The sequence below is a fragment of the Carcharodon carcharias genome, chromosome 32 (assembly GCF_017639515.1).
Source record: "Carcharodon carcharias isolate sCarCar2 chromosome 32, sCarCar2.pri, whole genome shotgun sequence".
NCBI lineage: Eukaryota > Metazoa > Chordata > Chondrichthyes > Lamniformes > Lamnidae > Carcharodon > Carcharodon carcharias.
The window spans coordinates 2212909-2233959 of record NC_054498.1 but is presented as its reverse complement, the minus strand read 5'-3'; the positions used below and the strand labels follow the sequence as shown (position 1 = coordinate 2233959).

At 44.8% G+C, this 21051-nt stretch overlaps 1 protein-coding gene across 1 annotated transcript in view; it reads right to left on the bottom strand.

Moving 5' to 3' along the window:
• The window catches only part of LOC121271974 (neogenin-like), a 190671-nt gene that overhangs the window by 17608 nt on the left and 152012 nt on the right, over window positions 1–21051 (bottom strand). The window contains exons 10-20 of the mRNA XM_041178235.1: window positions 19268–19416; window positions 16816–16954; window positions 16640–16689; window positions 15922–16063; window positions 14278–14388; window positions 13077–13271; window positions 11591–11686; window positions 10200–10375; window positions 9712–9850; window positions 7864–7971; window positions 6271–6465 (exon numbers count right to left, since the gene is read on the bottom strand). Coding sequence (XP_041034169.1) covers window positions 6271–6465; window positions 7864–7971; window positions 9712–9850; window positions 10200–10375; window positions 11591–11686; window positions 13077–13271; window positions 14278–14388; window positions 15922–16063; window positions 16640–16689; window positions 16816–16954; window positions 19268–19416 — 1500 coding nt within the window. The remainder of the gene's footprint in view (window positions 1–6270; window positions 6466–7863; window positions 7972–9711; window positions 9851–10199; window positions 10376–11590; window positions 11687–13076; window positions 13272–14277; window positions 14389–15921; window positions 16064–16639; window positions 16690–16815; window positions 16955–19267; window positions 19417–21051) is intronic.

Below are 21051 nucleotides of genomic sequence, written 5' to 3'. Positions count from 1 at the left end.
CTGGATGAGGAGTTTTTATAATGTTTTCAAGATAGTTTCTAGAGTAGCATGTTCTGGAACCATCTAGAGAGCAGGTTATATTAGACTTGGTACTATGTAATGTGACAGGATTAATTAATGACCTCAGAGTAAAGACACCCCAAGGTAGCAGTGAGCACAATATGATTGAATTTTACATCCAGTTTGAAAGGGAGAAGGGTGGGTCTAAGACTACTATCTTAAACTTAAATAAGGGCAACTATGTGGGGATGAAAACTGAGCTAGCTGAAGTGAACTAGGAAACTAGGCTGGTGGATGGATTAATAGAGAAGCAGTGGCAGACGTTTAAGGGGATATTTCAGAGTATTCAGAATAAGTACATTCCTACTATAAAGAAAAATTCTAAAGGGAGGACCTACCATCCGTGGTTAACTAAAGATGTTAGGGAAAGCACCAAATTTAAGGAAAAAAGCATACAACTCCGTAAAGATGAGTGGCTGGACAGATGATTGGACAGGATATAAAGAACTGCAGAGAATGACTAAAAGATTAATCAGGAGAAAGAAATTACAGTATGAGAGGAAGCTAGCTAGAAATGTAAAAACGGATAGAAAGAGTTTCTACAGGCACCTAAAAAGGAAAAGAGCAAGTAAAGTGAGTGCTGGTTCTCTAGAGAGTGACAGTGGGGAGTTAATAGTAGATAGTAAGGAAATGGCAGAAGAAATGAAGAAATGTTTTGCTTCTGTGTTCACTATAGAGAATACAAAAAACATTCCAGTAATAGCTGCAAATCAGGAGGTGAACAGGAGAATGGAACTTGGTGAAATTGAAATCACCAGGGAAGCAGTACTGAGCAAACTGATGGAGCTGCGGACTGGCAAATCTCTGGGTCCCAATGAGCTACATCCTAGGACCTTAAAAGAGATGGCTAATGAGGTAGTTGATGAGCTGGTGTAAATTTTCCAAAATTTGCTAAATCCTGGAAAGGTTCCATTAGATTGGAAAGTAGCAAATATAACCCCTTCATTCAAGAAGGGGTGGAGGCAGAAAACAGGAAACTATAAGCCAGTTAGCTTGACATCTGTTGTGGGAAAGTTATTAGAATCGATCATTAAGGAGGTTATAGCTGGGCACTTAGAAGAGATCAAGGCAATAGGGAAGAGTCAGCATGGTTTTGTGAAAGGAAAATCATGTTTAACCAATTTATTGGAGTTTTTTGAAGGAGTAACATGCACGGTGGATAAAGGGGAGCCTGTAGACGTAGTGTACTTGGATTTCCAGAAGGCATTTGATAAGGTGCCACATCAAAGATTACGGAAAGTAAAAGCGCATGTGGTATAATATATTAGCATGGATAGAAGATTGGTTGGCTGGCAGAAAGCAGAGAGTATGCGTAAACGGATCTTTTTCTGATTGGCAGGATGTGACTAGTGGAGTTCCACAGGGGTCTGTACTGGGGCCTCAACTTTTTACAATTTACATCAATGCCTTAGATAAGGGGATTGAAGACATGGTAGCTAAATTTGCAGATGAAACAAAGATAGGTAGGAAAGTATGTTGTGAAGAGGACATGAGGAGGTTTCAGATGGATATAGATAGGTTGAGTGAGTGGGCAAAGATCTGGCAAATGGAGTTTAATGTGGGAAAATATGAAATTGTTCACTTTGGCAGGAAGAACAAAAAAACAGAGTATTACTTAAATGGAGAATGGCTGCATAATTCTGAGGTGCAGAGGTAAGGTATCTGGATGTTCTAGTACATGAGTCACAAAAAGTTAGTATGCAGGTACAGCAAATGATTAAGAAGGCTAATGAATGCTATCCTTTATTACAAGAGGGGTTGAACATAAAAGTAAGGATATTATGCTTCAGTTATACAGGGTATTGGTGAGACTGCACCTCGAATACTGTGTACAGTTTTGGTCTCCTTATTTTAGAAAGGATGTTAATGCATTGGAGGCGGTTCAAAGGAGGTTTCCTAGATTGATACCTGGAATGAGTGGGTTGTCTTATGAGGAAAGGTTGGACAGACTGGACTTGTTTCCACTGGTGTTTAGAAGAGTGAGGGGTGATTTGATTGAAGTATACAAGATCCTGAATGGCCTTGACAAAGTGGACATGGAAAGAATGTTTCCTCTTGTGAATGAGTCACTGTTTTAGAATTAGGGATCGCCCTTTTAGGACCGAGATGAGGAGAAATTTTTTCTCTCAGAGGGTTGTGTGACTTTGGAACTCTCTGCCTCAGAAGGCGGTGGAGGCGAGGTCATTGAATATTTTTAAGGCAGGGTAGATTGATTCTTGTTAGGCAAGGGAATCAAAGGTTATCGGGGTTAGATGGGAATGTGGAAAGTGAAACACAAGAAGATCTGCCATTATCTTATTGAACGGCTTGAGGGACCAAATGGTCTACTCTTGTTCCTATTTTTTATGTTCTTTACCCTTGAGATTGCAGAATTTGCCCGTGGAGATTGAAGGATTTCCTTGTGACGGCTTCCAGGGTCAAATAACCTTCCATTGCTCACTGCCCCCAGCTCACATTCAGGGCAGTTGGTGTTTAGGAAATTGAGGCCCGGCAAGAGGCTGCAACTTCAGGGGAGGATAGGAGCTTGAGGGAGCAATGTGCAAGTTTGTTTTTCTCACCTTGTAAATCTGTGTTTGGACTGTTTATTTTTTTGTGCAGTTTTGGTCTTTGCAAAGATTAAAAACATTTCCCTGAAATGCAGGACACAGGATGGAACCGTAGAACCATGTCACACATCCGCAAAAATAGATGTTAAGAAAAGGCAAAATGAGAGAGTGAAATCAGGACAAAATTTGTCTCTTGCGTTTTCTTCTCTTTCACTTGGATTAATGCTGCCTTAAACCAACGTGAACCTCAGGTCAGCAGCACCTTAGGTCACACATTAACTGATTATAAGAACCTCCAGCAAATGCCATCGATCTCCAAGACCCAGTCAGTGGAGTCCACCCTGAGTCTAGCTGAGATGTTGCTGGCTACAAACTGCAACTAACCATCTAATGTGTAAAGTTGCAGTCTAAGCCATGGTTCAAGGTGATCACAATCTACCACAAACTGATGTGAAATCTACATGCATTGCCCTGGGATGGCAGCAGTCAGTACAGTAACATCTGGTGTCTTTGTGCCTTCACCCCAATATTGGTCTCAAAGCAGGTCAAAGTGCTGCAAAGAGCCATCTACAGAATACCAGGTGGCACATACACATCAATAATCTGCTCACTGACATTCAGGTTGGGATCCACCAGGACCACTTGATTCCAGACATCATTACAACTTTGATCCAAAAATGTACACAAGAGCTGAACTGCCAATGTGAGGCGAGGGTGACTGAGAGGAAGCATTTGAGTGCAGCAGGAAGGAGCTAAGCAAAATTGAAGTCAGTGGCCATCAAGGCTGAAACCTTACAGTACCTGGAATCATATCTAACACAAAGGAAGATGAAAGCAAAATACTGTGGATACTGGAAATCTGAAACAAAAACAGAAAATGCTGGAAAAACTCAGCAGGTCTAACAGCATCTGTGGAGAGAAAGGCGGAGTTAACATTTCGAGTCCGTATGACTCTTCTTCAGAGCTGGAAGATGATTGTGTTGGTTTGAAGTTAATCATCGCTGTTGGAGTTCCTCTAGATTGTATCTGAGGCCCAACATCTTCAGCTGCTTCATCAATAATGCTCCCTCCAAAATAAGGTCAGGCCTTCTATTTGCAATTCCTCAGATAAAGGAAATGTCCACACCCACAACATTCAGGCTTGGGCTGATAAGTGATAAGTAACATTCATGCCATAGTGCCAGGTAAATGATTATCTCCAACCAGAGAGAATCTAACTACCTTGCTTTGACTTTCAGTGCCATTACCATCGCTGAATCCCCCACTTTCAACATACTGAGTCACCATTGACCAAAAGCTTAACTGGAGCAAATACAAATACTGTACAAGGTCAGAAGTTGGGAACTCTGTGGCGAATAACTCACCTCCGGATTTCAGAAGCCTCCCCTCAACCTACAAGACACAAGTCAGGAGTGTGATGGAATACTCTCCACTTGCCTGGATGAGTGCAGCTCCAAGACTCAAAAAGCTCAATACCAACTAGGACAAAGCAGCCTGCTCGATCAACACCCATCCGCCACCAACACACAGCAGCAGCAATGGTATATATCTACAAGATGCACTGTAGCAAGGTTCCTTTGACAGCACCTTCTAAACCCACGACCGTGGCACCTTGAAGGACAAGGGAACATGCTGAAGTAGAAGGACAGCCATGAGGGCTCCTCAACATGGAGACGCCTTCGGCAATTTGAGAATGAAGAGCTGGTAGGGCCATTTGTGTGGAGAGGGAACCCTTCCACAGGATTGCATTTGTTCACTTTGATTGACCCCCACTGGCTAGATCCAAAGCTTGCCAATTGGGTGAAGTACTGGAAGGGATCTGATGTCCATGGACTTTTATCCCAGCCAGAAATCCATACTTAGAGGAGAGAAGGGAAGGAATTTGCAAAGAATATGCCTTCAAAAAACATAAACAACATATTTTGACTAAACTAGATATGCATTTATTCAATCCAAATATATATATGTATATACAGCTCTTACTAAACTGTGAGCTGCTGATATAGCTTAATTGAGGATGAAGACATGCAAAGTGAAAAATTAAATGCTATTTTCCCCTATATATAAAAAAATGAATCTGATCCTCTTTTCATCTTGTCTTTTTTAGGAATGTGTTGAATTATTCATCCCCTAAGTTTTCTCCTCTCCCCTCTGGGAAAGTGGTTTGACTTTGACCAGCACGCTGCGTTGGCCCAACTGTACTCAGGACCTCGTAGGTAGCTGCAGAGAGAGAGACATGTGATGCTGTGGGGAATTAAACTTGGAACTGCTAACATCACTTGTAAAACTGAAGGCCATAAGAGATCAAAGGGTTAAATGGCAGGAAACAGCAAATGATGAGCAAGTGATAAACTACCAACAAGCACAGGGATGAACCAGAATGAACAAGGCTGGCTGCAGTTACCTTGGTCATTAGCCATTTTGTCTGATGACTCAGCTAACAGATCAGGGATACAAGAGAGAACATCAAAAGCAATCAATCCAACAAGAGAAAGACGAGGTTAATCAAAATTTGAACCAGACACAAACACATCAATGCAGCAAAAAACATGGATGGTCACTGGCTGAGGCATGGAGAAGTTTGGCCACATACACAGCTACAGGCACCGTTCAGAAGTGTCACTTCCATTTCAAAATGACAAGACAGACAGTGATGAGCACTAAACCTCTTGCTCAGCTACTCCCTGTATAAATGGAGTAGCGATGACTACTACCCCTCTCACCCATCTTAACCCAGTGAAGTTTAGTCACAGCAAAAGCGATACAGAAATTTGATTGAGACAAGTATTAAACATTGCAAGACAACTCATTATTTGCATCCACCCAACCCACCACAAACTCCAAGCTACAGATTCCTGTGGACACATAACAAAAGCTGTCAGAGTATTTATAACACAGAATGCACTGTCCCATTTTAGAGATCTAAACTTAAACGCCTATTTCCAGAAATATACACAGCGGTCTCCAACCCCCACCATCTTCATACACAAAGTCATGATCACTAAACATCTTTAACGTTGACATTACTACTTCACAGACAAACTTTTGTGCTTTTAATAAATGATTTATTCCCAACCTTGGCATTCTGCATTTCCCCCTTGCTCTCAAGCCTCTTTACAATACAGTATAACCTTAACATGAGCGCAGTTCAGATGGCAGCACCGAACCTGACTGCCCTTCTCTGCCAGGCACCTCCTCCACTGTTAAATGTGCACAGGCATTGGCCTGAGGATGCTGACTGCACTGACCACACTGGCCACACTTGGTGCTGGCCACACTGGAGGGATAACGGGCCACAAACTTACTGCACTTCCCACGCTCTGTCCCAATTCTAATAGCAGTGAGAGGGCTGGCTGATAAGTCAGTAAAGGGGCAGGAATAATATCCCTTCTTTGAAGCATCTGAGTGTGAGGGGGAGTGATGAAGAAATACATATCCCATTTCTCAGGGTCCAGCTGCTTGGGCAGTGCAGAGTGTGGGTGGTGGAGGAACGGTAGGAATCAGAGTTACAGCAAACATAAAACTCTGCTGAATTTTACAGAAATCGTTTCTCCTTGAGGTTACTGAATCACTCGGCATCTCTAACAGAATGCAGCCTCTCTTACTGAGGGACTCCCATGTGGAACTTCACTCATGATAGAAAAGCTCAAGAGTCAACCCTTACCTTTGGGTGTGCGGAACTGGACAAACTCAGACAAGGGGCCCATGCCTTTGGAATTACGCGCTTGAATTTTGAAGTAATAAGTGGTGTCAAGCGTGAGATCTTGGATCTGGTGGGTCAGTCTGTCTCCAACCACCGGCTCTATCACCCAGTCATGGATTTCTGCATTGATATCTGTGCTGTAATATATGATGTATCCTACATGGAGAAAAGAGGGGAGGAGGAAGAAATATACAGAAACATGAAATAAACTTTATAATCTCAAACTTCACTCTCTCTGTGAACAACCTGTCTCCCTCATACACCAAATGGATATTCCATAATAACGATGGATGAGCTGGACACCCGAGTGCCTTCTTCACTCACTCCTGTTGCTTCACTCTCCGCCTATTTAATATACTTAACCTTGTTCCCGTGTTGTGGAATCTGTCCTGTTTATTTTGCGGGGCAGATGCAATGTCAAACAGTCAATAATTGTACAAGTGCGAGACTGACATCCAGTCTTTAATGAGCTCTGATTTCCTTAGCTAAACATAGAGCCACCATCCTCCATTCCCACCACAAATTCCATTTTCTTGCCACTCTTCCCATCCCACTTCTTGACAACTGTTGCAAGCTGAATCAAACTGTTTGCATTTCTATGATACTGCACTGAGCTTCCAACCTCATATCTGCCCCATCATACTTCCACCTTCACCCCTCCCTCATCCAACCTGCTACTGAAATCATCTTCCACCAGACTTGACTATACCAATGCTCTCCAGCATTCCATCCTCCATAAGCTTCAACTTATCTAAAACTCTGCTCCCATATGCCAATTTGCGCCAAGAGCCATTCAGCACTCCTGTGCGTGCTGACCTACATCGGTTCATGGTCCAGCAACGCCTCAAAATTTAAAATATTCATTCATGGTCTCTCATCTCCTCCAGTCCTATAAACATCCTGGGATTCTCCAATCTTCAACTGTACATTGCTAACCCCGTCACTTTACCATTGGCGGTGGTGCTTTCAGCCACCGAGGCTCCACACACTAGAATTCCCACCCTTCCATCTCCCTCCTCTCCTCAAAATCCATCTCCTGTATCCAGCTTTAGGCCACCTAGTTTTTGGCTCAGTGTCCACTCCTTTCCCTTATGCCACTGTGAAACACTGACAAAACTTAATTTCTATATGAAATGCAAGTTGGCATTTTAAAATGGAAACATGATTGTGCAAGCATAGTTAGCACAAAGTCAGCTGTGTGATATTACCGGTCGGGTGACATCAGAGTCAGGTTTATATGGGGCTGTGCTGTAGGGGGAGGCTAAGGTCCCAATTTGCCTGACCTGCCCTACAAACACCACCGGCCACGATCTAAATGCTCGGAGGCAATGGGTGAAATTCTATCACAATGCTCCACCATTTTATTTTTACATTTTCCCTGCGGACAAATAGTTTTGGCAAGGGGCAGTTCTGTGATGTGTGACTGAGCATCAGGTCCACTACCCGCTGAGTGCTGCCCTCCCATTGCCTCCCCACTCCCTGTGGTGCCACTGTCTTCAGTGCCCAGGCAGGCTCCAAGGGTCTGGGATTGGGGGTGATTCCAAGTCTCTATACCTGTTATTTTTCCATTGGCCTCTGATGGTGGCTGCCAGTTCACAATAATGGTCCTTGGTTTTCCTTCCTTGCTCACCACTGTCAGATCCTTGGGAGGAGATGTCGGTACTGAAAGAAAGAGTGAGAAATTAGACTTGGTATTTGAGGGGTGTGTTGTTGGAGTGGTGATGTTACTGGACTAATAATTCAGAGAGCATGAGTTCCAATCCCATCATGGTAATGTGTGAAATTGAGATCAGTTTTAGAAGACCTGGAAAGAGGGAGGTGGTAACAAGTGGCCACAAGTGTCAGATTGGCACCTGGGTCACTAGTGAAACATACCATCCTTACCCATCTGGCCCTACATGGGACTTCAGCCCTACACCAATGTGGCTGATTCTTTACCTTTTGAAGTGGCTTCAAACAAACCACTCAGTTGCAGCTAAGGACAGGCAACAAATGTCAGCCATACCAGCAATTCCCACAGCTCCAGAATTATTTTTAAAACCTGGAGGTTTACAGGTTCTGTTATACTGAGTGAGAATAAGAGGGCCTCTGTGTGGTCACTAATCCTAAATCACCAGGCAGTTACGCTGCAACTTTTATTTGATGAGTTACATAACAAAATATGATACAATGAGGCAGCACCTTTTTTTTTAAAATTCATTCATGAGATGTGGGCTTCGCTGGCATTTATTGCCCATCTTCAAGGGTTTTTCTTCATCTGTGAGTCTGGGCTTGGAGTCTCTGCAACATGTTTGACTGTAGAGTCCTCACACTTACCAGCAGGGGTCTTTCATGGAATGTGGACATTGCTGGCTAGGTCAGCATTTCTTGCCCATCCCTAATTGCCCTTATTCAGTGGGCATTTAAGAGTCGACCACATTGCTGTAGGTTTGGAGTCACATCGAGGCCAGACCATGTAAGGATGGCAGATTTCCTTCCCTGAAGGACATTAGTGAACCAGTTTATACAACAATGGTTTAATGGTCATCATGAGACTTTTAATTCCAGATTTTTATTGAATTCAAATTCCTCCATCTGCTGTGGTGGGATTACTAGTCCAGCGACAATACCACTACGCCATTGCCTTGCCAAGCCTGAATATTGTCCAGGTCTTGCTGCACTTGGACATGGACTGCTTCAGTATCTGAGGAGTCATGAATGGTGCTGAACATTGTGCATTCATCAGCGAATATCCCCACTTCTGGCTTTATGATGGCAGGAAGGTCTTGATGAAGCAGCTGAAGATGGTTGGGCCTAGGACACTACTCTGAGGAACTCCTGCAGTGATGCTGTGGAACTGAGAAGATTGACTTCCAACAACCACAACCATCTTCCATTGTGCTAGGTATGACTCCAACCAGCGGTGAGTTTTGCTCCCGATTCCTATTGGCTCCAGTTTTGCTAGGGCTCCTTGATGCCACACTCAGTCAAATGCTGCCTTGATGTCAAGGGCAGTCACTCAGGCCTCACCTCTGGAGTTCAGCTCTTTTGTCCATGTTTGAACCAAGGCTGTAATGAGGTCAGGAGCTGAGTGGCCCTGGCGAAACCCAAACTGAGCGTCAGTGAGCAGGTTATTGCTAAGTAAGCGCTGCTTGATAGCACTGTTGAGGATCCCTTCCATAACTGGGGTAACTGGATATCAATGAGCAGGAACCCTGGCCGATTAACAAGGGTCCAGAGGCCAACTACGGTGGCTGTGACGCAGCCCAGAGCCAGGTTTGAGCCTGGACCTTCCAGCGCCACACTGTCCTTACACACTGAGTCATGGCCAACTGCCCCACAGTCCAGCTGGGGAAGGAAACAAAGGATGGGGAGTTTATTGATTCATTTATTTTGTTTCCAATTTTTGAAGCAGAACCATACCTGTTTCGAATGTAGTTCCATGTGCTGTCATGCTCCACGTACTTGACCTTCGACCCTTTGTTACCTTCACGGAAAACTCATAGAGTGTGTTTGGTTTCAATCCTGAGACAATATAACTCAATGTGGTGGTGTCTGCAGTCTGAAAGAGAATCAAACTTACAATGTACCAACCACAGGCCTATAGAGTTACAGTCATCCATCATTCACTGACCCCCCACCATACACCAGAACAACATTTCACCCTGTACATAATACAGGGAATTACTCCCCCTTAACACAGAGAATTAACTCCACCCCCCACCACCTCCAGCATCCCAAATAACACAGGGAATTAAACCCTGTTTCCCCACAACCCCCATCCTCATCCTATAACCAGTGAGCGATTAGTGTTGTGTTGCAGAAACATGGCTGTAACTATATCACAGTTCCGTGCAGACCTGTCGAGGAAAAGACTCTGTACGTAACCAGGCAGGTAGACAAGGGCTCACCTTGTACTTGGTGTTGGCAGGGTAGTTGGTTTTCCAGCGTACCGTGTAGAATCGTGCATCGGTGATCTTCTGGTTCTTAGGCAGTGAGCTGTCGGCCCACGTGACCCGGATGGTGTCGTGGGTAAGGACCGTGGCCTGGACTCCGACCGGGGGCAGCATGGGGCTGGGGTCTGGTACTGGAGTGTATGGATTATTAAAAAGATCAAATATATAAACTTCGGAAGGGTCAAAAGGGTCTGAGGGATAAATTAAATAAGAGTAATGTTTGTAAAAAATGTAAATAATGAATCATGCATGGTAAAGGGGGGAAAGGAGCCACAAAGAGTGATCCCGTGAGATCCAAGCAGCAGGAAGGCATGAAATGGAGGAGAAAGAAACAGAGAAACCAAGGTTAGAGCAAGTGTTCCATGTGTTAACTATTTAAAATGAATTAATTTGTGAATCTAGGTCAGCCCTATCTTAATTTACCATTCGAATGGCAAACTACACACACACACAGATATAAATAGGACATTCACATGTAACACAACAACCTGCCAATCACATGTTGAACATGAGGCAGTTGGTACCTATGGACCTTCCCCAACATGTCGCTGAGAGGAAGGGAGAGCTTTGCCCGTAGCTGAGATTCAGCTGCCCCTCGGAGTGTGATGTCTAAGCTACTCTGGTCCCCTTTCCTTGCCAGCTTGGTGACTCGCTTGCCTTTCTTTTCACCAATTCTCCCACTCTCATTTCTTTGCACATCTTCCCTCCCCGACTCCTACCACTTCTCCAACTGGGAGGAGAGTATTAACTGAGCCACAAATAGATGCAAAGATTAACCCTGATTTCTTTATAAATCAGGCCATGTTGTAGAGGTAACTGCGATAAAACACTGGATTCAATGCCAGGGCTCATGACATCTCCTTCCTCAAGCAATAACCAACCCATTGCTTACTGAGGGTAGCATGTTCCTCAATTGGCCATGAATCATTAGGCATAAGGGATTAATCTTCTGAGTGTCGGTGACAGCTGGAATTTTCCTCCATTACTAGTGAACACCAGGAAATCCATGGATCCCAAAAGTCGAAGAGCTATTTCGCAGCACATATCCCTGTGGGCAAGGCTCCCTACTGAGAGGGCACACTCAGAAAACAACCCTGGAGTTCTACGTTTCAGAAAAGGGCCTTTTTCCAGAGTAAGGAGGTGCTGATTTTGGCCAATAGCTACTGGGATACCAGAAGCAGTCACAAAGATACTCAGTGCCAGAATTTCGCACTTTTCCACCTAGAACCAGGTAGCAAGGTGAGGATGAGGTGGTTATTTTGTAAAGGTGCAGGCAGTCTAAGAAACACAGCAGCATTTTTCTAAGTCAGAGAGTGAAAGGCCAATTTGTAATCTTTTCCTCTTACCGGTCAGAGGCCTTGTGGCTGTGCTCTCATACAGAGGAATTCCTTCTCCAATCTTGTTATATGCTTTAAGTGTGATCACATAGTGTGAGTTGGGCTCTAGAACAAAAGAACAGAGTAATTACTGGCTATCTGTGACGATCGACTCTCTCTACGCTGTTACTGTAGCGCTCTGCATTGTACTAAATTACATTGGCCCACCCTAAGATTCAATCCCAATCTGTGCTGTGTGAACTAATCTCAATGATGGGAGACATACTAAAATCACAATCAATTAAGGCAGAATGGACGGAGGAATTTCGGGACTCCAGTTCTTGATCACTACCCAATGACTCCTTCCTAAAAGTGGAGGTGAGGGCAACATCAGTCTGAGTGTGGCAGTTTTCAGTTTAATAGCCCCCTGATACTCAATTTCGTGGCTCACACGTGAAGAATGGACCCTTGGGAAAATCACCCATGGGACCCTTACCCCATGACTTTATTGAGAAAAACAATAACTACTCAATGGTCTGCACAGAACAGAAAAATCAAAGGAAAGCTGTTCCATACTGTGATTTAATTGACCAGTATTTTACTCTGAGACAACATCCAGTGGCTGGGTTCACTGCTTATATTAATCATCACCAATGTGCTTGATCACATTTTCATCATCAGAGAGGAGTTTAGCTTCACCTTAAATAAACTCCATATGGTCCAAACCTTATCACGCCCCGCACACTGCGCTGCGCCCCACGCACACTGCGCCGCGCCCTGCTTCGCGCCCCACACACTGTATCACGCCACTTCATGCTTATCATGTCCTCACCCCCTGTCCTCACCACCCTTCACTGGGTTTCCAAGCACACTGCTTTCAAATTTCTAATCATTGCCTACAAACCCTTCTATACCTGAGCTCACTGTCACTCTCCAATCTCCTGCAGCTTGACATTCTACCTTCCAGAACCCCAGTGCTTTTTCCTTTCCTAACATGCCTCACTCAGCAGCAGAGTTTTCAATGTTGGCAACCCCTCCCACCGCCCTCACCCCCTCCCACCGCCCTCACCCCCTCCCACCGCCCTCACCCCCTCCCACCGCCCTCACCCCCTCCCTCAGCCCCTCCCACCGCCCTCAGCCCCTCCCACCGCCCTCACCATGTCCCATCACTGGCACAGTGCAGTGCCTTCACATTCGGTGCAGTGACACAAGCCATTTTGCAGGGCGTGGCCTATTCCTAAATCTACCTCTGCTGCCTGTAACACATGCTCCAGACAAGAAACATGTGTCTCCTAATTTACTGATTTGGTTCGTATGCAATGGCATGAAGCAAAGTCCCAATTTCAAACTCAACGTTAAATATAAAAACAGCAGCATTGCAAAACACACTTGGAGGCGAATTAAACAAGCGCACATGTGCTCTGTAATCGCACTGGAATGTCTCAGTGAGGATTCCTTGGCCCCACACACAGGAGCAGTCCTGATTATGCTCTCAGCCCAGTGTCCTGCCACTCACCCAGGTTCTCGATGGTATAATAACGTTGTTTATAATCAACACGGATGGTTTCTGCATGAGGGCTGCCAATGCCGTAGCCAATGGCGTAACCTCGTACAACAATGTTCTGGTTTTCAGGTGGCGTCCAGCTCACAACAATGTTGTTAATCAGAGGTCGGACGTGGAGAGAGCTGGGCTTGTCTGGGACCCGGGATTCTGAAAAACACAAATCAATTAATCCAAAACTACACAGCAATCAGACAGTAGAGAACTAACCTTCTGGTGACGTAAGTATATGGCCAGAATCTTTCACTCATTGGACCTAACCCGAACGAGCATAAAATGACGCATGATAACATCGGGCGAGCGTCCCGATGTCATCGCACACTCGCGCGATATTTTGGTTGGCAGGCGTGCGCCGGAGTCAGCAGTGCGCACACTGGCAATCAACAGGCCTATTGAGGCCATTATAATACCAATTGAATTAAATTTTTCACTGCTCATCCAACCTTACAGTTAAGAAGGCAGGTGAAAAGGCCAAGCGGCCTTTGGGTTTTTTTTAAGGAAACCTCCTCCACGGGCGGGATGAGGTTCCAACAGCAATTAAAAATTAAATAAATTAAATAAACATATCATTAAAGACATGTCCCTGCTCATGTGACATTTAACAGCAGCTCTGTGCCTCAGGGAGTTTTCATTGCGCACACTCGCGAACTTGTACGCTCGGCCTCCTCCCCCCTCCAGTGTCAGTACTGAGGGAACGCTGCACTGTTGGAGGTACTGTCTTTCAGATGTGACATTAAACAGAGGCCCATTTGCCTGCCTGGGTATTTGTAAAAGATCCCATGGCATTATTTTGAAGAAAAGCAGGAGAGTTCTCCCCAATGAATCTGGCCAATGATTATCCCTCAAGCAACATCACATAAAGCAGATTATCTGGTCATTACTGCATCTGTGGGAATTTGCTGTGCAAAAATTGGCTTTACTCTGTATCTAACCCTGTGGTCTACCTGCCCTGGGGGTGTTTGATCCAGACATCGCCTGAAATGGTGAGATGTTCCAGCCCTCAGTGCCATTATCCCTCACAGTTTAGTCTTGTGGATAATGCAATGAATATGGGGGGTTGTGGTGAATTTAAGTATATATTATACACGGATATGAAGACTTACATCAGAAAAGATATGGTAACTACTGTTCATTCTATTTTAATTATGATTCTTACCATCTAGGTCACTTTCAAAGGTTTCAGCAGACACCCAGTCAGAGGATGGCCCTGTGCCATTCACTGTAATGGCAGAGACTCTGAAGCTGTACTCAGTGTTTCGCTCCAGCCCTGCAACACAAGACAGAGATAAAACTGAATGTATTCAAGTTCCACTAAGGCTGTGTGACAGTGACCCACAAACAGCCTCCCCAACAATCCCAGGCACAGACAGCAGAGGGCAACAGGGGCTTAGCATTTAGAGAAATCACCCTAAGCCTCTAACAATGAAGTTTAACACTTTAACAACTTGTCTTTTTCTACAAAGGCCTATATTTGGGAAATCATTAAAGTCGTCATTGACAGCCTCTTACGTTGTGTGGATCCTCAAACTCAACTTTAGTATTCATTTCAGGCTGATAGTGTCCTTCAGATTGAACAAAGCAGAACAGAGGGCAGGAAGCTGAATCTAAACCCAAATCAGATCAAACCATTGTAGCAAATATAGCTCACAACAGAATGTGCAGCAAATAAACCCACCCCAAATACCCCAAACCCATCCCACACTGCACTCCCAAATCCATCCTGCACCACAATTTCATCCCACCTTCCCTAAACCCACCCCAAACACCCCAAATCCACTCCATAACCCAAACCCACCCCAGCCCTGTAATCTACCCCTTGCCTCAAATCCATGCTGCATACAACTCAAATCCACCCAAAACCCACACCAACACAAAACGCACTCCACACCCCAAATCACCCCACACCTTAAAAACGCATCCGGAACATCTCAAACTCACCCCAGTCCCCAAACCCACCCCCACACCTCAAACGGGTTTATGGGTTTAGACGGAGATGTGTATTTCATGAGGACTCGCTTGCTGAAGTGCTGTTGCATCACATTACTGCTACTGGAGGCCCTCAATGAACTACAAATGTAATTGTTCCCCTGTCTGTTTTATTTTAATTTTAATTTACTCCCATATCCCAGCCCAGCATCATAGACGTGAGAGTCTTGACAGTTGGAAGCAATCAGTGAGAGCATCACAAATAAAAACTGAAAGTTCTCAAGAAAACTCAGCCGGTCTGGCAGCATCTGTAGACAGAGAGAAAGAATTAATGTTTCGAGTCCAATATTACTCTTCTTCAGTAAGTATTCTGAAGAAGATTCATATTTGACTCGAGAATTTGGCTTCTCTCCAGATGCTGCCAGGCCGGTTGAGTTTTCTCAGAACCTCCAGTTTTTATTTCAGATTTCCAGCACTTGCAGTATTTTACTTTTACATTAATGTGAGTGTTTTAGTTGTGTCTGATCGAGCCCTGTCTTATTCATGCTGCCCACATGGATAGCCATCGGAACTGGGAATTCAATCTCTCCCAACCTCGGCCAGGATACTGGGGACAATTGTAGCAGCCTATTACTTTGCCCAAGTTGACTAGATGGTGGTAGTGGTTGGGCAGGGGTGAGAGGGAGAAAGATGATCTTTCCTGGTCCACGTGAGTCAATCTCACATCATTCCATAGATGAACCCACTGAGTGATTGGGAAATGTAAACCCTCCTGGACACATTAAAAAAGAACACAGCTGAGAATCACGGTTCTTTAACCTGTGCAAAGTAACCTCAGGAAGAAGGTTGTGTTTGAGGCACTAGGCTGACTCACCATCTATAATCTGAGAAAGCTGGCTCCCTCCTGTAGTGTCTGTCTCCCCACGACGACCCCCTTTTTTGTATCGAATATTGTAACCGATGATCACACCATTGTGTGTCCCTGGGGGAGGTGGCTGCCAGTGCACCACAATACTCTGAGAAAAATAAACACACATATAATACCAACACATCCACCAACCAATCTCACCAGCTCAGCTTTCAAACACAACAATACTGGGACTCAGAGCCTTAAAGTATGAGGACAGACTGCATAGATTAGGCTTGCACTCTCTCATGTAAAGGAGGTTAAGGGGAGAGCTAATTGCAGCATTTCAGATGATTAATGAACATGAAAGAGTCAAGAGAGTCCATTTCCTCTAGTGGGGCCTGGGTTGGGAGGAGGGGGAGGGGAATCCAGAAATAAAGGGGCAGAACTTAGAATTAGAGCCAGGCCGTTCAGGGGTGATGAGTGATGTCAGAAAGCACTTCTTCACACTAAAGGCAGTGGAAATCTGGATCACTCTCTCTGAAAAAGTTGTGAGGCTGGGGGTCAATTAAAAATGTCAAAAGTGAGACTGACAGATTTTTGTCAGGCAAGGATAATTAAAGATTGTGGAACCAAGGCAGGTAAATGGAGTTACAGTACGGATCAGCCATGATCTAACTGAGTGTGGGAACAGTATCAAGGGGCTGAATGCACTCCTCCCGTTCCTGTGGCTAAAAACACTCACCTTGGAATTACGAACTTCCAGCGTGACATTCTGAGGGGGTGCACTGGGAACTGAAACACACAACAAGCCAGTTAGTCACAGAGTAAGAGTAGACGTTACACAGAACTTGTCATTCAACAACAAGGGGGAAACATGCCACATTGACTCAAACCAGCCTCCAGAACCTTTATACTCACCACCAGAATAGGTTGTTGCTACCACTTCTTCAGTGGAGACACCAGGCCCATGCTTGTTGTAAGCCACCACCCTGAAACTGTACTCGGTGAACTTCTTCAGTCCATTCATGGTGTAGGAAAGACTCCCGACATCCACATCCTGAAGGAAAAACCAGGAGAGGAATCGGAAGCCGTACACATTTTTATTTAGCACTTGTGATAAGCTCTCCCAGCAGCCCAAGGGGTTAAAACACTGTGAAGGGCTGTCCTTGTCTGAGAGACATTTTATTAAAAGGTGCTCTGTAGGTACAAGTTGTTGTTATGTTGTAGACCAGCAAGGCTCAGCACCTTTAAATGACAAAGGGAGTAAATAGAAGATGAAAGGTCAACCAATACAATACTGGCCCAGGATCAACACTACTTGTATGGTTCAAGGGGCAATGATGGTGAAAATAGCTATCAAGAAATGGTAAAAACACAGAAAATGCTGGAAATACTCAGTAGGTCAAGCGGCATCCATGGAGAAAGAAACAGAGTTAACATTTCAAGTCGACAACCTTTGTATAAAAACTAGTCCCATTTTCGAACCAAATCTGCTTTCCGATAGGTGTTGATTCTCTCACACAACCTTCCTGTTCTGTGGGTCACAACAAGAGGGCAGAAATGTAGTCTGAAATTTTCCGGGTGCTTTGGGGGCAGAATGGGAGATGGGAAAGCTGACGAATAGTGAGGGATGGCCTCGGGTTGGGGCGGGGATATGGTGAGAGGAGTGCAACATCTTCCCGTTGCCTCCATTTTGCCAGCAGTGGAGAAGATGTCACCCACCAGGAGGCCAATTCAGCCACTGAATTGGACAATTAAAGGTCATAACCAACCTCTGCAAGCATTTTACCCACGTAATGCATGGGGTGACCACTAGCTGAAATCTGGCAGCCCCCCCCGCAGTGGTTTCTGGGGGAGGGGAGCCTCTCTTTTGGGCACTCTGATTGGATCAGCAGCTTTTGGAGGCACGTCCAGCATCCTTCATTGGGATGGTGTGATATGGCCACCGCTGGTGAAATGCCGCCCCACATCATGTTCGCTGTCGAAACAAGGTTGCACCCCGCTTTCAGGCCTGCCCCCTCCACAAAATCCACCCAGACCAGGAGGTAAGGTCATTCGGTCCAATAGAGCTCAATCCTCCAACAACAGAACTTCCCAATCCCACATCTATTGTGTGTGGTCATTGGCCCCAATCATAGCCTGAGTAACAGCGTTCTTCATAATAGCACCAGCACTTGTGCCGTTCTGCACAAGATCTTGTGTAAATTCACTGCGTGTCAGTAAATGACGAGTACAAATGTGGGGGCACTTCACATCAGTGTTATAGAGTAGGGTAGCTGCTGCTGGTGAGTGCCATGTTTTTGTAGTTGGAGAAATGGGTATAAAGATTATGAGTTCTTAAACAGTATCATAACCAGAGACAGATATCAACCTGTGCAGCAGTTTATCCTTTTTTTCATTCATTCCTGGATGTGGGCGTCGCTGGCTAGGCCAGCATTTATTGCCCTTGAGAAGGTAGTGGTGAGCTGCCTTCTTGAGCCGCTGCAGGTACACCCACAGTGCTGTTAGGGAGGGAGTTCCAGGATTTTGACCCAACGACAGTGAAGGAACAGCAATATATTTCCGAGTCAGGATGGTGAGTGACTTGGAGGGGAACTTCCAGGTGGTGGTGTTCCCATTTGTCTGCTGCCCTTGTCCCTCGAGATGATAGAAGTTTTGGGTTTGGAAGGTGCTGCCTAAGGAGCCTTGCTGAATTCCTGCAGTGCATCTTGTAGATGGTACACACTACTGCTACTGTACGTCGGTGGTGGAGGGAGTGAATGTTTGTGGATGTGGTGCCAATCAAGCGGGCTGCTTTATCCTGGATAGTGTCAAGCTTCTAGAGTGTCGTGGGAGCTGCAACTCATCCAGGCAAGTGGAGAGTATTCCATCACACTTCTGATTTGTAGGCTATGAGAAGTCAGAAGGTGAGTCACTCACTGTAGGTTTTCTTGCCTTCCTAACCCATAACACAGCTTATAGTAGCATAGGTGAAAAAGCTTGGATTCAATTATTCTTACACAAGCTGCAGTGTTTTAACCTTAACTCCCTCAAAGGAAAATATTCCAGTAACTCAGCCACACACACACCGAGGTTTACATCCGGCACCTACTCAGGCAGCGGCCCCTCACTCTCTACTTGCTCCTGGTGTCGAAATCTGTCTACACACTCAATCTCCTCCCTACATCGTCTCAGTGATGAAACTATGATCCACTGCTTCATCTCCCACTGTAACTCACTTTTTGCCATTATCTACAGAAACAAACCCTTCTCTCCAGCCATCTACATGCCTTCAACACTCGACCTTGGTGCCAACTAACTGGCTGCTGTCTAAATTCCCTGGCTTTCCCGATGCTGATGGTCCTGCCTAGATTCTGGATGCTTTTCTCACCTGTTCACTCCCTGCTCCCTTTTCCATATAGTAGAGTTTGTAGTTTGCGATAGGCCCATTGTCCGAGTGAGGTTCCTGCCACGTGACTGTGATTGAGGTCGGCGAGTTTGCTTGTGCAACCAGATTTTGAGCTGGTCCTGGCACTTGAACTGAAAAACAAACAGAACGCCCATTTCCAGATTTCATCAAAGTGAATCCATGTGGGGTGAAGTCAGACTGCAATGAAACCAAACTGAAGAGAACTCTGGAGATAATTTCAATATTTTACATATTTGTAGTGGACAGGTGCACTAACCATGAACTAAATGCTCAGATAAGATCTAAGCAATATCTCACTGTACAGTCACTACTGCTTTAGTGTGAGTAGATGAGCAAGTGAAAGAACGAGTGAAAGAGTGAACAAGTAAGTTTACTCAAGCTGTGAGGCAGATAGGTTGTATCAGTATTTTACAAGCAGCCAGTGCACATGAGATATCAGCTCTTGTTCATGTCAAATGCTGGGTGCCAGTGGGAGGAAGCAGGGGGAAAAGTGAAGCAATACCACAGGGGGCAGGAGGCATCGATTTAAAATGGAGTGATAATTAGAAGGTGCATCTGTGGGAGCAGGGAGGGCAGGTAGCAGCTGTGGGAAAACACTTCTGATCAAGGATTCGAAGCTGTAGGGATTTTACAGGATCAGTATGGCAGGGAAACACTTGCCTGAAAAATGAATCACAAAATATGCAAACTTGACACATTGTAATGACACTCCCTTGCCACTGTTGACAGCAGCTGTGACTACAATGTGACAAGTTTACATAGGTAGCTCCCATTATAAATCAGGATATAGAAATTCACTACGAAAAAATCTTGAAAGGAAGTGTAAGATTTTTTATAATAGAAATACAGTGGAACTGCAAGGGACATCAGACAATTAGATTGTGTAACAAGTGTACAGCAAAATGGTGAGTCCAACGAAGAACCCAATCTCATAACATTTGTACAGGATAATGAAGCCAGTGGTGTCTAAGCTTTTCCCTGATGGCCCATGAGCTTCTCAGTGTCCCTGCCATAAGGAATGAATCAGTAGTGTGTCTGTCCTAGACTATGCCAAACTTGGGGAAGCAATAATCAGTGTGAGCCTGTGGCTGGGAAGTAAACTGGTGGACACTGGCTGAGGGCACTGACTGAGCTTGCCCTCAGCTTGCCCTGGCTGACACTCACTGTCCAGCTCACATCTGAAAAATATCCAGTTGAGTGAGGAGCTGACGCTGTGAATATTGTCACCTTCGAGGCAGCAGCTTCAGGATAGACAGGAAGGCAGTTCCTGGAGAAAACTTTTATTCGTAATACTAGTCAAAAATATTGTGTAACCTGTTAAACCAGATCACTATCTCTACCATCTTGCAGAGAGGTTTATAGAAAATGTGAACATTCATTGGATGGAGCTACACTAGTGCTGCAAACAAACATCAGCAGACAAATATTGAATATGTTGAGCCAGAACTTGGAGAGCAAGTGTAACAGCTGCTGAATTATCAACACAGAAAATGCTGGAAAAACTCAGCAGGTCTAACAACATCTGTGGAGGAAAAAAAAACAGTTAATGTTTCGAGTCCGTATGACTCTTCTTCCAGCATTTTCTGTTTTTGTTTCAGATTTCCAGCATCCGCAGTATTTTGCTTTTATCTTAGCTGCTGAATTATCAATTGACTCGTGGAGAAATCATGCCCTTGTAATATTAAACCAATGTACACCACCCTTTAGTGACGCAGGTATCTTGTTCTGCAATGGATCAAAAGAAT